General features: G+C 37.5%; 1 protein-coding gene across 2 annotated transcripts; it reads left to right on the top strand.

The window, feature by feature from the left end:
• The first annotated feature begins 5600 nt into the window (after positions 1 to 5600).
• Positions 5601 to 10466, top strand: LOC133876489 (plant intracellular Ras-group-related LRR protein 7). 2 transcript variants are annotated; one of them, XR_009901548.1, is made up of 11 exons: positions 5602 to 5894; positions 6680 to 6749; positions 6975 to 7021; positions 7325 to 7433; positions 7576 to 7661; positions 7916 to 8006; positions 8762 to 8847; positions 9033 to 9119; positions 9230 to 9345; positions 10038 to 10089; positions 10175 to 10466. XR_009901548.1 is itself a non-coding variant. In XM_062314778.1 (10 exons), exons 1-9 carry the CDS (start codon positions 5796 to 5798, stop codon positions 9338 to 9340), a joined length of 786 nt encoding a protein of 261 aa, XP_062170762.1. In that variant the 5' UTR covers positions 5601 to 5795; the 3' UTR covers positions 9341 to 9345; positions 9637 to 10019. The 2 variants fall into 2 exon arrangements, 1 of the variants encoding a protein (XP_062170762.1); XM_062314778.1 differs by lacking the exons at positions 10038 to 10089; positions 10175 to 10466 and adding an exon at positions 9637 to 10019 and having other exon boundaries at positions 5601 to 5894.
• The last annotated feature ends 6363 nt before the right edge of the window (positions 10467 to 16829 follow it).

Below are 16829 nucleotides of genomic sequence, written 5' to 3'. Positions count from 1 at the left end.
CCTAATGGCACCAGACCTTTCACCCTCCAGTTCCTCCCAGGGAAGGGCTTCGACCTCGTCCGTTGGCTTTTACTCAGAAGGGAGGTCACCAAGGCAATTGATAAGCGTCGAATGTTGCACATTCAAGCCCCTTAACTTATATATGTTAATTCCAGCATTGTTATTTGTTTGATTTTGTGTTGTTTTATTTTTTAAAAGTTTTAAATAAAGATGCAATTAATTCCATTGATTTTGGGGTTAAAGCACACTTTAAATAGACCTAGAATATATGTTTAAGCTTAACCAATCATAATAGAAGACCTATACAATGTGGTTAAGTTTACTCAAATCAAGGTAAGAATTAAATCGGAATTTCTCCAATAAAAGTCAAAATCGGATTGGATTCAAATTTGGATTCTGCACACATCTCAGAGTTTTGATCATAACTTTCTGTTAAGATTTTGGATTGCAATTAAATTGGTGGTGTTGGAAAGCTAATAAAAAAATGCAACAAATATGTTAGAAATGACTTTTTCCTAATTCGGACATTTTCTCTACCAAAATAGCCCTACAATAAAAAACCGCAAATCTAGACAAATTTGGAATCATTTTCCTTCTTGGATTGAATTTTCAATCTCCTACTTGGACTAAGAGAATAAGTTCCGATTTTTCTTGGATTCCTATGGTTTTTAGGCCTCTCGTAGTCTCTATAAATAAACCCCTAAGATTCAAGAGAATGTGTGCTTAGTTTTAGATAGAAAATTCTTCTTAGAGGCTTGACAAGTTGAAGATAGAAGAACATGGTAAGAGGCCATCCCAGCACCACGATGAGCAGCTAAATTTGTAAGGTATTGATGTAGCCCTTTCCAAGTAATAATGGTTTAATTGTATTTTAATTTGTGATTTTCTATATGCATGATGGTTGTATAACTATGAGAAATGATCTTAATATTTATATTCAATCATTATGAATTTCTTATCTTGGCTTAGAAAGTCTTTTATATTGATTGAACTCGATTATTCATATTTTCTGTGATTATGTGAATGATTGTTATACAACGGTTTTAATTGATATATGATCAATGGGGTTAGATAGGCCATGCCTAGCGAAGATGGATTATACTTATTCTTTAGATGTAATTTATTGACTAATCGAGTGAAACGAGTCCTATATCATGCTTAGTATGAATTTCTTTTGTTAATTTATGATTAACTATTGTTGTGCTGTGAGTGGTGAAATCAATCCCCTATTCTTTCTCTCATCACTAAAATCTTTATTTTTATGTCTTTAGTTTTATCCATTTTACTTAGTTAAAATCAAAATCAACAAATCTTTTCTTTAGTTATTTTTAATCTTCATAAACTTAATAACAACACCCCTGTAATCCTTGAGGTTCGACACCCTCTCTATAGCCTTATCTTACATGGATTCATCATATTGCGAGTGATAATTATTATTATTAATATATTTTGGTACACAAAAGACCACATCAGCAATCCAAGTTTTTGGCGCTGGGTAAATCTGCCACTCCAATTGCGATCATCTTGGCCGTGGCAGCTGGATCAGCTTCGAAGTCGGTAATTTGGAGCTCTTCCGCCCTTCTTCGATATTCAAAAACCCTCCTAAGAGCTCACCGAACCAAGCCCAATTGCGGACAGCATTAACTCGGGATAATTGATTGAAGTAGTGAAGAGCCACACCCATCGTGAGTTGATGAAGTCTGGACTTGTCGTCCAACTCGGTCGTTCGTCTTTTCACTCTCGATCGGAGTGATTGACACTTATCCCATAACAGAACCCACTTATCATGCGCTGCCATCCATTCACTCTTCAACTCCTCTAAAGACGCCTCGGTCAGTTCGAGCTCTTCCTGTGTTCCTTTCAAAGCCTGAGATGATTTTATGGCCTCATTCATGACCTCTAGGGACTTCAGTAGGTCTTGCCGAAGTTCTTTGCCTTCCCACTGCTTGGCCTCGAAGGACTGCATCATCTCCTGCTTCTTGGCCTCGAAGGACTGGATCATTTCTTGCTTCTCGGTCTCGAAGGATTGGGTTCTCTCAGACGCTGTTCTAAGCTCTGCTTCTAACCGAGCCTCGCACTCCTCGGCCATCTAAATGATCTCGTTTTGTTTGTCAATAGGTGTTTTTAACGAGAGATCGGGCCTTTGGCTTCAGACAACTTGGCCTTGAGAATGGCTGACTTCAAAGGTACCGAGTGTGTATACCCGACGTGTTCGTTCAGCAAACTCACTAGCTCCATTGAGCTTTGCAGAACACAACATAGAGCGAAGCTTTTTTAAGGTAAAGAGAAAAGATAACAAACAAATGAGGCGAGACCATACCAAAAGTTAGGTGGTTAGCCACCACCCTGACGAACTCATCGGCATCAATAGCCCCATTACCATCGGTAAACCCCCCCGGGAACAATCCTGCTTGCATGACAGAAAGGATCGTGAAGAATCCCTGCACTCCTTCACTAATATGGCAAACTCAGCCTTGATTCTTCTCCCTCCTCGGTAGCCGAAGCATAATCATCCCCCGACCGAGGAGAATTGCCAGGAGAGGGGCGAGCCCCACTTCCGGATCCCACAAGAGCGGCCGCAACCTCCTTTGCGGGCAGCACTATCGAATCGTCGCAAATCTCTCCACCAGGATTCCCATCCCATGTTCCCATAAGGGTGCCCCAATGTGATCATCCCCCAGGCGGGGAGAATTGCTAGGAGAGGGGTAGGCCCCACTTCTGGCTCCCACAGGATCCACTGCTACCTTCTTCGCAAGCAACACCATCGAATTGTCGCGAGCCTCGCCAATGGAATTCTCATCCCCTGTTCCTAGAAGGGGCGCCCCAACTTCAGTCATTGTTGGGTTGTGGGTAAAGCCCTCAGCCGCAGGTAGTTGCCGTTTCTATGTCGGCGACATCGATCGCCGAATCACCCTCACGAACAAAATCTGGCAATTGGTTTGGGTCCTCTACCTCGGATGCTGCTATGGCAACACCCTCTGATACCAACGCTGTAAGCGTTCTCCCCACAACCATTTGCCATAAAAATGCAGCAACTCACAATGAAGCACCACCCGTTTCACTTAATCTGCCCTGGAGACGGGGGCATCTTCGCTAGTAGCTCCCGCACGAAAGGATGATAAGGGACACGCATCCCCACTTTCAACATCTCCTCGTACACGATGGTCTCCCCATCTTTACGAGGCACAATCGGCTTTCCATCCTTCGAGATCCTAATCACCACCTCTGAAGGTACCTTGTAGGTCCTCTGAATCCTCTCGGCGTCTTTCGCTAATAGCGTCATTCTCCAAGTTAGCCCTAACTCGAAAGGCTGAACCTCCACACCCCCCCCCCCCATCCGGCGACACTCTGCTGCCGTCTCCTCCGATTTCCTCAATCACTTCCTTTGGAAGCGTACTCTGATTCTTCATACCAATCGAGGTCAAGAAATTTGAATGTTTGGAAGAGAAGATAAGAAAGAATCACGTAGGCAACTAGAGCAAAGCAAGTTCACTAGTCATATTACAGCTCACAAATTGATGCAAAACCGCATTAAATCAAAACGACGTACTACTCGCATGAAAATCAAAACGATACCCTTAACACTTGGCAGGACGTCCTCCACTCAATTTTCCTTGGGTGGTAAAACCCCAAACGACGGGCACGACAAGTCAAAAAAAGAAAAGAATGAGAGAGCACGCCCCCCAAAGCAAGGTTGGAATCCCAAAGGATTGGTGGTCCCACTAGTCCACTAGCACTAAGGGGATCGCGCAATCTCACCCTCGATCGGGGGTACGTTGCGCACTTAGGACCGAAGCACTTGCTGGCCTTGCCAAGATAATCCCACCCGCGATCAGGGGATACATTGCGCACTCAAGGCCGAAGTGCTCACTGGGATCATCGACACAACCCCATCCGCGATCAAGGGTACGTCGTGCACTCACGACTAAAGTGCTCGTTGGGATTGCCAACACAATCCAACTTGCAACTGAAGGGTACGTCACGCACTCAGGACCGAAGTGCTCGATTTTGGTTTTGTTTTTGAATTGTTGAATGCTTTCTAAAGATGCATTTCTGAATATGTGATGAGATTTGTTGAATGTCTGTTAAAAGATTCTCAATAATGCATTCATTGGGATAAAATATAGTCTCGGTCTTCATTGCTTTGAATGTAATTCAACCTCGAAAATTATAATAGGAGAATTATGAAGTACCCTGTTCACTCTTTTACCACTAATACTAAATAGATATGGACAAATGATCAACATCGCAACAAATATGGAAGGGTATATTTAGTTTTGTCGTAATTGAAACGATCGAGACCAAATAAAACGAATATAGAGTTTGGTTGTTAATAATGTGTTTTTGTTTCTATTTTTAAAAGAAAAAAAATATATATATATATATATATATTATTATTTTTTGAGAAGAGTTTTAAAAGAATATTGAGAAAGCTTCACTTATACGTATTAAAATATAAATGTTTTTGCAATAATAACTTCAAAGTTTAAAATTTTTTACAATATCGGTATCCCTTGTTTCAGTTCCTTTTATTTTTACCTATTTGGTTAAAATCCAAAAATGCTCATTGAAAAAAAAAAATAGCGAAAATTTAGAATAAAAAATAAAAAATGCCTTAGACTTGCCCACGATTTTGCCGTGGGTTTGAACTGACCCATATGTTTCCGTTGCTTAATATTAGTTTTTGAGGAGTAGAGATCCATTGGTCTTATTCTTTGAAAGAATTAGTCATAAAGGTAAACCGTGAAGTTAATTAATTTATTAAGGTGTTACATCTTTCACTTCTGAAGATGGCTCCCCCACCGGCGTACGCAAGTCACGCGCCGCCCATGCTTGCGTGTGCTGCACGCATTATCGATCCATCTGTTCATTTTTGGAACGCGTCAAATCTTTGGCTTTCTCTCCATCTCCCCTCTGGTTCTCCATACTTGGTACCCTCCTTTTGGCTATGAAGAATATCAGATCTTGTTGCGATGTACCTTATACCTTCATTGTCGGGTACCTCTCTTGTCAGGGGTTATGGTAGTGCTCAGTCCATGCAACTCTGATCTAGCTGGTATCAGTTCACTCTCAACCACTGTGGCTTCCAAGCCAGCCTACTACAGCTGGTGTATTTTCAGGCAAATGGACTGTTGTATCAAATCACCGTTTGTGGCAGTCTTTCTCTTGGCTAGGGGGAGCCAAGACTCAAAGGGTCCAGGTCAAATTGTTAGCTCATTCCCAATAGTTTTAGGATCTATTTGCACTGTATTAATTTTTTTTTTTTTTTTGGGTGTTTGTTGGGTTGCCACCCATATTTTTGTGTTTGTTGCATGATGTATCTTTTTTCTTCGTAATTTTTAAAAAAAAAAAAAAAAAAAAAAAAAAAAAAAGAAGAAGAAGAAGAAGAAAGAAAAGAAATGAATAAAACCAAGCCTATGTCATATTTGTATTGGAGTAGATGCAAAAAGATTATAATAAAAAAGTAAAAAAGGTGACCTTTTGCAAATATGGCTCGGAAATGGTATGTGATTAAAGGATTCAATGGCTTGCTTGTCAATGTTGACACAATTTTCAATGCAATATGACGTGTATTATAATTCCAATAGCGTACGACCAACAAAGATCACACCCGCGTATGAAAATGAACTAAAGCCAACGCGGTTTCGTTGTTCCTGCCCAAAGTTTCCAGGAAATGACAACAGCTTCTCCTCCCAACCTCTGACCTTGAGCTACCACCCGCCTAGACCTCTCAAACCCAGTAATCACAGAGAGAGTTCGTGGAATTTTTCACTTTCTCTTTGGTTGATCACGAAATGGGTTGCTGTGCGAGCAAGAACGCGGACTCGAAGGCCAGCAGGATAGCGCGGTGGCGCTCGACCGGCATTGTGGCTCTCCGAGACTCCAAGTTGAAGGCAATCTCTCTCCCTCTCTCATATTTTCTCTATCGCCATATGTATATTAATTGTATTTACGCCTTTCTGCGGTTTTTTTGGGTTTGTGGGTCTTTGAGTTCTGTATTGAATTGTGAAGGACTTTGGGTTTGAATTAATGGGTGTGTTTGTTAGAGGGTTAAAGATATTTGGTCAAGTTGGTTTTAGGAATTTTCTCTTTGTATCACTTGTCGTTGCTCTAACAGTTTTGATTTAGTGTGTATATTAATCATTCATCTAGAAAAAGTTTAATTGTATTTATGCCTTTCTGTGTATTTTTGGGGTTGTGGGTCTTTGATTTCTGTATTCAATAGTGAGGGAATTTGGGTTTGAATTAATAGACACGTTTGTTAGAGGGTGAAAGAGATTTGGCCAAGTTGGTTTTAGGAATTGTCTTTTTGTATCACCTCTCGTTGCTCCAACAGGGTTCAAATAAATGGACGGGCTCTCTCATCTTGTTGAGAACACAAAATATTTCATTGGTTAAACTTTTCAGTATTGTATCATATTGGAGAACACTAAAATGACTAGATACAATGGTTCGATCTGTTTTTAAGTTTTTGTAATTAGAGTGGTCAACGTATATTTCGATTAGATCACCATGGACACATATACCCGCATAGATATTTGTTCATTGCATTGAGTGAACCCATATTTTATGGTTTATGCATGCATAAATAGAACGAAAACATCTTCATAGATTGGTAGATGTCAATATGTTAAATATGATGAGGTGAACTTGTGGATACTCTATTTCCCTGCAACAGGCATTCCCAAATGAAGTTTTCGACCTGGAGAGATCTGTACGAACTCTTGACTTAACACACAATAAAATAGGTAATGCTCAATTTTTTATTTTTTATTTTGGTTCTGTAAAGCATCTGAGTCACTGGGTTAACTTAGGTGAAAGAGCCTCTTTCAGCACTTGGTCTCATACTTTTCTGTACCTGATCTCAGTTAGTAGTAAGGAATTGATGTTGTTCGTTTTTTCAAACCCTAAAGAATGAAGTCGTATTACTTTTAACACCTGTCTCCTACTAAATTTTTCTTTTATTTTTGCAGTTGACATACCTATGGATATAAGCAAATTAATTAACATGCAGCGCGTGGTAAGGATCTTAAAAGTCAGTTGTGTACATGTGCTGTAAAATTCCATGATCACATGCTATAAAAGCATTTTTCATAGACATAAGTTATATAACCTTTAGTACTATTTTTGGTGTTGAGACAGCGGGTCAATTTTGTGATGAAAAGAATGCTTCTAGTTTCAACCAAATCATACAGTATATGTGTTATTTATTTATATTAACAACATATAAAGATTTCCCTTCTGAAGTTTAGTTCGTGTATTGCTCATTATAATACGATCAAGATAGGCAGAACTTGAGCTTAAAGTTGCTCCATCTTTTCAGATCTTATCTGAGAATCTCATCGAGCGACTACCAACGAATTTGGGGAAACTTCAGTCTCTAAAAGTTATGACACTTGATGGAAATCGACTAACTTCTTTGCCTGATGAATGTAATTCTCTTCTCTAAATAAGTAAGAGAATGCTAATTTGTAAATTTAATATGCCTTGGCTTTATCTGCGGACTTCCTGGATTGTAGCTTGCATGAGACTTTTTCACTGGCGTCTAACCAGATTATGTTTTTTTGTTTCTAGTGGGGCAGCTGGTGAGGCTTGAGCGATTATCCGTCTCAGGAAATTTGTTAACATGCTTGCCAGAAACCATTGGGAGCTTGCGCAATGTGAGTAATTTTATTCAGTGAACTGGAATGCTATTTGACTGTTCTGCTGCCGCTGTGGTTTTGCTCATTTCTCTAATGATAGAATGGCTGAGATAGGAGTCAGATGCAGTAGTGGTGCTCGATGATCAGAATCATTAGTAGAAGTTAACTTCACATGCTTTTTTGAGCATTTAAATGTCACTTTGAAAAGTCATGACACATTTAGCATATGTTATAAGTTCCAGGGATCTAATATTGATTGTTTGACCTTGCAGTTGTTGCTTTTAAATGTGTCAAATAACAAGTTGAAGTCTCTTCCAGAATCAATTGGGAGTTGTTTCTCTCTTGAAGAATTACAAGCAAATGGTATGTTCAAATCTTTCTTCAAGTTGATGTGTTCTTGTATGTAAACAACTGTTGCCTAATACACTAGAACAAAATGTGGATTTGGAAATTATGTAGTTTTCTGAGATTTAGAGTCATAATTTCTGCATTTACAGAAACTTTTAGCTCACTGCTGAATATATATGTTAGATCTTCACCAACTATTTGGCCAAGACCATAGGTTCGTTTGATAACACTTTTTAGATGGTGCTTTTTGTTTTTTGGTTGAAAAAATGTTTTGAAGTGACATAAAGGTGAAAGTAGTTTTGTTTTGTATTTGAAGTTGTTTGTTAATGCCTTTTTTTTTTTTTAAAAAAAAAAAAGTAAAAAGTTTCTCTAAAAAACATTATCAAACGAGACCATGAGTTTTTTGTTAATAAAGTTTTGATCTAAATTCTCTCTTACAAATATATTACTTTTCTTGCTCTAAGCATGCTACTCTTCGTACTTGTTGCGAAACGTATATAAAATTGAGGTGTTGAATGTCATCTTGTGCTTCTAAAATTTACGATCACTATGAATTTGTTAAGCTGTTCATAGATTAGAGTGTCAATTTAGTGGACATGCTGGAGGCGTGATTCTGCTTTCTGTATTTCACATGGCATCTTTTCATTATTTATCTAGTTCTTTTTGAAGAGTTCTGAGTGAACTTTACTTTGGTAGCTAGGTGCTATGGTTGTAATCTATTGATTCTATTTTTAGCACTCACAACTACACGATTCTGGATGGCCTTTCAGATAATCTTATTGAAGATCTACCTGCATCAGTCTGCAATCTCATTCACGTCAAGTCAGTCTGCTTAAACAACAATAATGTGAACCAGGTATTTACCTCTCTCTCTCCATTTTATCACATGCATGTGGATATCTTGTCAACTTTCCTCGTATTTCAATAAGGGGGTTTTAAAAATGGCAGAGTCGTGGTTCTTTTGAATCCCTTCATACTGTTATATTTATTCAGTATAGCCAGACATGCCTGTATTAATATTTAGTATTTCTTTCTGGACAGATACCTCCGAATCTATTGAAAGACTGCAAAGCTCTGCAGAATATTTCCCTGCATGGAAACCCTATTTCAATGGATCAATTTCAGCAGGTATTCCATAATTTCCTATTGGATTGTTATTCATTTACTCGTTCATTACATATTTCAGCAAACTTATCAATATGTATGTCTCAATCCAACTAAACCTTACTCACTTCTAGATGGAAGGATTTCAAGATTTTGAAGCAAGAAGAAAGAAGAAGTTTGACAAGCAAATTGATTCAAATGTGATGATGGGGTCAAAAGGCCTTGATGAGGGTGTTGATCTATGAATGAAGTAAGTTCCACACCACAATCTCTATGGTTACTTTAGCATCTTGCACCAGCAGAGTCAATTTGTAAACATGTCCGTATATGTTCAGGATTGATCTTGAATATTACCAATCTGATAATTTGTGGTGCTCGATCCAAGCTCTTCAAGTACCAATCTCACCATTTTAGTTATGTTCACAAAGTTAATTCTTTCTGTATATTTCATTAGTTGTGGCTCTTCTGGGTTTGCCTGCTTTGCTGCATTTTGATACGAGCTAAAACTACCTCCTTAGTAAATAACTTATGCTTGAAACAGGAACTGGTTTTGTCAACACGAAATGTTTAGCGCTCAAAAGTATACAACTTATTCACGCTGCATTATACTTTGCAGTAACCTCCCTGCTATAACACCTATCCCCTCACAGTGAAGGATTGACAGTGCAATCTATGCACTCAAAAGAGGAATGCTTGTTCCCCTGTTCCTTGTTTGCTTAGAGGAAAAAAAGAAAAAGAAAAGAGGAATGCTTGAATGAGGATTTCCAAGCAATGAGCTACCTCCTCTGAACCTACTTATACAATACATGTGCTGCATCTAAAATGTGGCTGATGGACAACAAAAAATACCTCTAATGAAACAAATTGGCAGTATTGAGTTGATGTACTCATGCACATTTTCCACTCAGAAAGTTTCTAAATCTGGAAGAGCTTTGTTTGTAGGACCTATCTGATGCTGGCTTTGGTATCGACCACAGTTATATATCTGCATATGGTAATCAACTTATACTTTCATCTTGCTTCCTTTTATTCTTTTTCCATGTTATGAATGCTCTGAACTTTTTATTGTTTTTTAACAGACTAGAGGGGGTTGACCGGCAGAGGCCTCTTGGCAGACATAAATTAAAAACAGCTTTTATTTCAGCTTGGAATGGACAGACAACATTTGTTTATACCTCTTTTGTCACATGTGAAATAATGTCTCCAAACTCAATTCTATCACATTGTAAATGGTGGTTGTTTTAATATTGATATGCCTGTCATTTTGCAGGCTTGTATATGTAAAAAGTGCTTAGGCTGTTATGATTCCTGGGGCAATTCACTGTACATCTATTAGTGGAGCTTAATTGAATGAAACTATTGGTTGACACATGATTGGACCAAGTGGCAAAGGACAACTCTAGTAGTGTACAAGTAGTGGTGTTCCATCTAATTTGGAAATTGACTTTTAACACGGAAAAGGTTATTGCATAGATGTATTTCTCTTGGAGTTGGAACCATCCTTTCATTCATGACCATAGGTATGTGTTAGGACTAGATCAACTTAAGTTAAATGGAGTTTCTATAAACGCTGGGTTTGAAATGCCAATATTAGTTTGATGCCATCACATACTTGTTAATAGTAATTTCAAACATGACTTAGTTTATGAACATGGATTTCTGTTGCAAATTAAAGATACAATAGTCATTTGATAAAAATGACCATATGTGGGCAACCTAAGAGCATCTCCAACAAACTAGCTACTTTAACCAAAATAGTCAAATTTGACTATTTTTGCTCTTTTTTTTTTTTTTTTTTTTTTTTTTTTTTTTTTTTTTTCAGCAACATAGGCTATTTAACTTTTTTTTTCCTAACAGTGAACAGTGCTTATTCACCGTTCACATTAGTCAAATTTTTTTTATTAATATTTTCTCTCTCCCCCCTCTCCCTCTTTGTCCTTATGTCCCTCTCCAGCGCTCTCTCTCCTTCTCTCTCTCATCTTCTTCCAACGAAACAAAAAGAAACTTCCAAAATCAACAACAATGGCAGCAACGAGGGTGTGAATCGGATTTTCAAGGGGACGTAGCTCTGGAGCTCTCGCTGGAGGTAGTCGCGGGTCAGGGACCGGATGAGAACAGTGGTGGCGGCTGCCAAGGCCACTACAGGGATCACCGTTTGGGTGGAGGGGAGTTGGAGTTTTTGGAGGAACATGGTTTTTCTTTTTTCTTTATGTTTGGTTGTGATTTTCTTGCAATGATTTTGGAAAATGGGGTGGTGGCTGGTGGGTTTTGTAGTCGATCAGTCTGAGCAAGAACTATGGCCTGGTCATGGTGGCTGGGAGCCTATGCAGAGGAAGAAGTCGTTTTTTGTTCTATTGTGGGTTCTTTCTTCTTTCTTTCATTTGGGGTCTTCTTCATCATGTGGGCTCTGTTGCAATGGGGGTTGGAGATGGAGACGCAAGAGAGAATGGAAGAAAATAAAACAATAAAAAAAAAAAAGATTGAAAAATAATATTTAAATAAAATAAAGAGTAGAATAAAAAACATTGTTGGAGTGTTTTTAAGAAAGTGAGTAGTTAAAGTAGATATTGATACTTTTTCAGCAGTTATTTTAACCACAACTGCTGGAAATGCTCTAAGATGTCCCATATAACTCTATGCCTGTTCAAAATACTCGAAAGCCAGAATTGTGAGATCAGGTCTCAGAAGAAATTCTAAATTGCAAAGCAGCATTGGATTAGAGGTCTTGTTTATATAGTCAGCGTTATGACCAAACTTGACCTAGCCATTTGATAAATGAGAAATATTACACACTCTCACTCTCACATTCCCTGACGTGACAATGAACATCACCATTTGATTCAAAATCTAATAGTGATCCATTTAAAATCTAATGGTGATTTTCACTACCATTTTAGAGAGAGTACACTTTGGAGTGTGGGTATTTGGAGCGTGAGTGTTGAAATGTGTGTAGCGCTACTCTTGATATATATACTTATTTTACACCACCAAGGCCTCAACCTCACACAAACCCTAGTGCTCCACATACCCGAGAAAGAAAAAAAAACGAAAAGAAAAAATATGTCTCTTGGCCTCTCTTCCTAAGGGTCCATCCCTCTTCTCTATAGCATCGCCCTCCTCAATCCTCCTTCCATCGTCCATCATCCCTGATGAAGCGGCAAGCTTGTGATCTGAGATAATCTCTCAAACTTGGTGTTAGACCAAAAAACTTGTTACCCCAAACAATCGGTCTGATCAACACCTGTCAGTGTCAATGTAGTTCAGTATGAATTGACTCGATTCCTTTGAACATTGTAACTTTTGTCCTAGAGAATCAGTTTACGCCCTTACATAACTCAATGTATGGTATCTAATAATTTGAAAAAACCAAGAAAATATAAATAACCAATATAAATTACCCTTATTTATGGTAGTGGTGGCATAATTTATGAATGATTTATTTATTATGATATATTTTGTTGGTACAGTTTCGGTTTAGTGACGTGTCAACTTTTGATTTGTTTCCTTCGAGATATGCAAAATAATAAAGGCTTGTCGTGTGTGCCGACAGGGTCTCACTCCGGTGCCTAAGTCAGTAATAGACAATTTCATATAGTATTGAGAGTATGTAATATCAGAGAGTTCAGGGTCCTTTGATACATGAGGTAGCAGTCTATTTATAGGCCCACAAATACGGTTGGAGTGTTCTGAGGATCCCGAATCTTCCGGGATCCACAATTTCCTCAAGGAGAAAGTGCTGATCTTCCTGGATCCACGATCCTCTTAGGGAGAGTGTGCTCTGTGTATCTCGAGTCTTCCGGAATCCATGATCTTCTCAGGATGATTAAGTATTCCGGATCTTTCTCAGGGAGTTATCGGTCAAACTACGAATCTCGGCTATAATATCGGGAGAAAGATTCTAGCCTCCTTTGTCTATATCATCTCATGTTAGTCCAGAGAAATCCATTCCCGGGACCAACTGGATATGGGCATTATGCACGTTCTTCTCGTATTCCTCGGGCGTAGACCTTTCCAAGCCGAAATATATTCCCGATCCTGGTAACTAGGAATGTTCATAAGCTTTTGTAACAAATGTTCGAGACCCTGAAGATCGATTGAGCCTCCTTGGATTGGTTGAACCGACTGGGCCCATACTTTGGTCATGGGCTCACTTGGGCTTTGGGAATGATAATTTCCCCAACATATTTCATTGTTTCGTACCAATGGATCATAAATGGGTTTTATTTAGATACTATAATTCTAAAATAGGCTAAAATTTGGCTTCATTTTGAAGTTTTGTTAATTACTTGTTGTTATTGTAATGGTTGAATTTAATTGTTATAGTCATTATGAATAAGCCCAATAGATCAATTTATAAAGAGATCTTGTGATATATGTTTTCTGACGATGATATCATGTTAGATGATGGCACAGTGACACTAGTATTTATAAGTAATGCTAAATGTCTTTTTTGTATCCCTTTAAAAATGATGTGACTTTTAAAATCACAATTTGATCAAAATTCAATAGTAATTAATCACAAATTCAATGATAATTTAAAAATCACATCAATTTTAGGGACACAAATAGGACATGTAACAATACTTAGTATTTACAAGAATACCAAAATTTAGAATCTAAGTAAATTCCAAATTATTTAGATTTAAAAAAAGTACAATATTTTATTTATGAGCAAAAAGAAAAAGAAAATAGCTACCTATTATTATCTTTTTAAAATACAAAGTTTCACAAACTCATGACATCAACTAAATTATATATATATATATATATATATATATATATATATATATAGAGAGAGAGAGAGAGAGAGAGAGAGAGAGAGAGAGAGAGAGAGAGAGAACCAAAGACAAATAACTCAACTGGAACACTCAAACCAGACAGACAACAAGCACCACACTGTACTAGAGAGAACCAAGTATGTGGAAGGTGAGTGGGAATACAACTAGAGAAAGATGCGGCCCAATATGATGGATAAAATCATCGGGAGTAAGAGAATCCATGTAACTCAGCCATTGACCAGTTTCCAAGGAAACTAGAGAGACTAAGAAGCAAAAATACAGAAGCAGGATCTCCTTTTGGGACAGTGAGTCTGAAGCCCAGCCGAAACATGATAATGAGAAACTCAGATTTGGATCTAAGAAAACAACAAAAACACACAATAGAAATACATGAAAAATAACATATATAAATTACTAAAACCAAAAATCAACAGCACCAGCAGCGGAGTCAGCAAGGACACCGGGGCACATAAAGGTGAGGCAAAGGCGCATGAGGTGGTGATGGGGAGCGGGGAGGCCAGAGAAGACGGTGGTGAGGCGCGTTCGTGAGCAAAGCTGACAGAGGATGACAGATATAGCTTTGAAAGAACCAAAGTTGAAACCCAAAGCAATCCTAGGAGGAGGAAACGTCATAGCAGATCCAATGAGGCGGTAAGGTAGAGATGGAGGGGTAGAGGCTGTGATTTGGGAGGATAAGGGATAGGTTACTAAAGACGAGGGATAAAGCCTTATAAGACATGAGAGGATCTAGAGAAAACTTTAGAATGAAATGGGATCTTCTCTCTCGGAGAAGAGAGAAACCCGTGAAATGAGATATCATGTAGAAGGGAGGAAGAGGAGGAACCAGAGGGTTGTCCCTCCTCCTCAAGTAAGGCTGAATGGCATGGAGAGCAAGACGAGAGAGAAAAAAGAAAAAAGAAAAAAAGAAAAAGGTTTTCATGGAGAGCAAGGCTAAGGGGAGAAGAAAGGCTCAGTTAAGAAGATTTTTTTTTTTTTTTAAAAAAAAAAAAAGGAAAAAAAAGAGAGAAAAAAAAGAGAGTAAATTATAATTTTAAACCCTATGAATAAATACATTTTTATTTGGGTTGGGACTCCCAAAACCCATGATTCAAAGTGTAACAATATTGGATTTTAGTTGCATGTTGAATTAGGATTGGTCCTAGGGTGAGAATTAAAGATTAAAATGAGAAAGGCTAGGTAAACATGTGATGGTTATGTTGATGTGCTCAAATACATATGTCACCATTCAAACACCTATCGACTGGGTCAGTCTCATTTCTCACTTTTCTCATATAGGGTTTGAGCTAAAACCTTGAGTATTAATTTAAGGGAGTTTCTAAAGCTAAATCTAACACTGGAAACATGATTCACGGGGTAGGAACATCATTTCACTGATCGATTTGAGGTAAATTTCTAAACCTTTTTTTTTTTTTTTTTTGGGGGGGTGGTTATGTTTAATCTCTCAAATTTATTTAAGAATTTTGTGCTTACAGGAGTTCTAAGCATTACCTAAGGTATGGGTAGAGCATGAACAAAAGCATAGAATTCCTTGTAAATTGGGGATTTTAGTGTTTAACCTTAGAGTTTTTCTATGGGTTAGCTTACTAGCTTGTAGGTAGTAAATGTGAAACCTAGATTACTATGGGTTGTCATGAGATGGATATACATGTGATACTCAAGTATAAGATGCTGAAAGTTGAGTTTAATAGAGCTATTGCAATGTGAAAATGCGTGGCATTGCTAGGACTTGGTTAGGAATCCATCTCAAGTTTGTTATTAAGGATATGCAAGTATAATACTTACTGAGATGAGATGTGATACTATGTTTAAATTATTTAAAGGTTTTAATGTTTTAAAGTTTAGTAAATATATTACTTACTACTATATATATATATATATATATATATATATATATTTTAGGGGGGGGGGGGTGTTTCTTGTGGGTTTTGGGAGTTGTGGGTGTGTAGGTATTTGTGGGTTTTCTTGAGTTCTCTTTTGTGGGTTAGTTGGGTTGTTCCTGTGTATACAACCTGTTTACCTAGGGGTGCCTTACACTTTTTTAATAAAATGTTCTTACTTTTTTTTTTATATATATAATATATATATATATATATATATATATATATATATATATATTACTTACTAAACAAAAGAATGGTTTTCAAACATGATATGATATTTTAATCAACCCGATAGTATGTTTATAATGATGATGATTTATGCTTACTTTTACTTATTTAAATGATGCTGAGAAATGTCTTGATGAATGTTTTAAGATTTCTATGACTTTACAAGTATGAAGATGTGTTTTATGTTTTGTACTGTAAGTAAATGATAATGAAAAGAGCATAAGTATAAAAGTTAAAAGAATGTTAGTTTTGTGCATGGCATTAGCATGAATACTAAAGAAAAGTGAATAAGAGATTAAAGTATTGTGACAAATCCTTAGTATTGCACTAAGAGACAAGTTTCTTAGGGCAAGCCCTCGATCCTGTTAACCTAAGAATGTTATGAAGACAAGTCCTTAAGGTGTGATGAGTAAGGTCTCACAGTTCATGGGACAAGTCCCACATGGTAGATATGTAAGCATGATGATATCCTAGACAACCGTCGGGAACAGTTCCCAGAGAGTTATGAGAAAAAGAAAGGAAATGAAAAGAACACATGAAAGCATGCATGTCATATTTTATGATGATGTTTTATGTGATATGATTTAACAAGGATTTCATGCTAGATTTATTAGTATGCATGAGTCTGAATGGAACAGAGCATATGTATGCCGTTACAACTAGAATGTATACAATGATTTAGTACAGTTTCTTGCTTAGTTATGCTTTATATGCTTGCATTTCGCTTAAAATGTTGAATAAATGTATATGTGTATACCTGAGTTATGATGTATAAAAATGATATGAATTAGATGGGTTTGTTTGTCCATTTTTCCAAGCGGAAGATT

This window comes from Alnus glutinosa, chromosome 8 (assembly GCF_958979055.1).
Source record: "Alnus glutinosa chromosome 8, dhAlnGlut1.1, whole genome shotgun sequence".
In the NCBI taxonomy this organism is placed as follows: Eukaryota; Viridiplantae; Streptophyta; class Magnoliopsida; order Fagales; family Betulaceae; genus Alnus; species Alnus glutinosa.
Note: the sequence above shows the minus strand (reverse complement) of the source record. Positions and strands in the feature narration are given on the sequence as shown.

What these genes read in the sequence shown, in the direction of transcription:
- LOC133876489 (XM_062314778.1), top strand. Translation starts at nt 5,796, where the DNA reads ATGGGTTGCTGTGCGAGCAAGAACGCGGACTCGAAGGCCAGCAGGATA. An exon ending in CTTAACACACAATAAAATAG is followed by an intron (nt 6,750 to 6,974) that starts GTAATGCTCAAT and finishes TTATTTTTGCAG; the next exon opens with TTGACATACCTATGGATATA. An exon ending in TGAAGAATTACAAGCAAATG is followed by an intron (nt 8,007 to 8,761) that starts GTATGTTCAAAT and finishes ATGGCCTTTCAG; the next exon opens with ATAATCTTATTGAAGATCTA.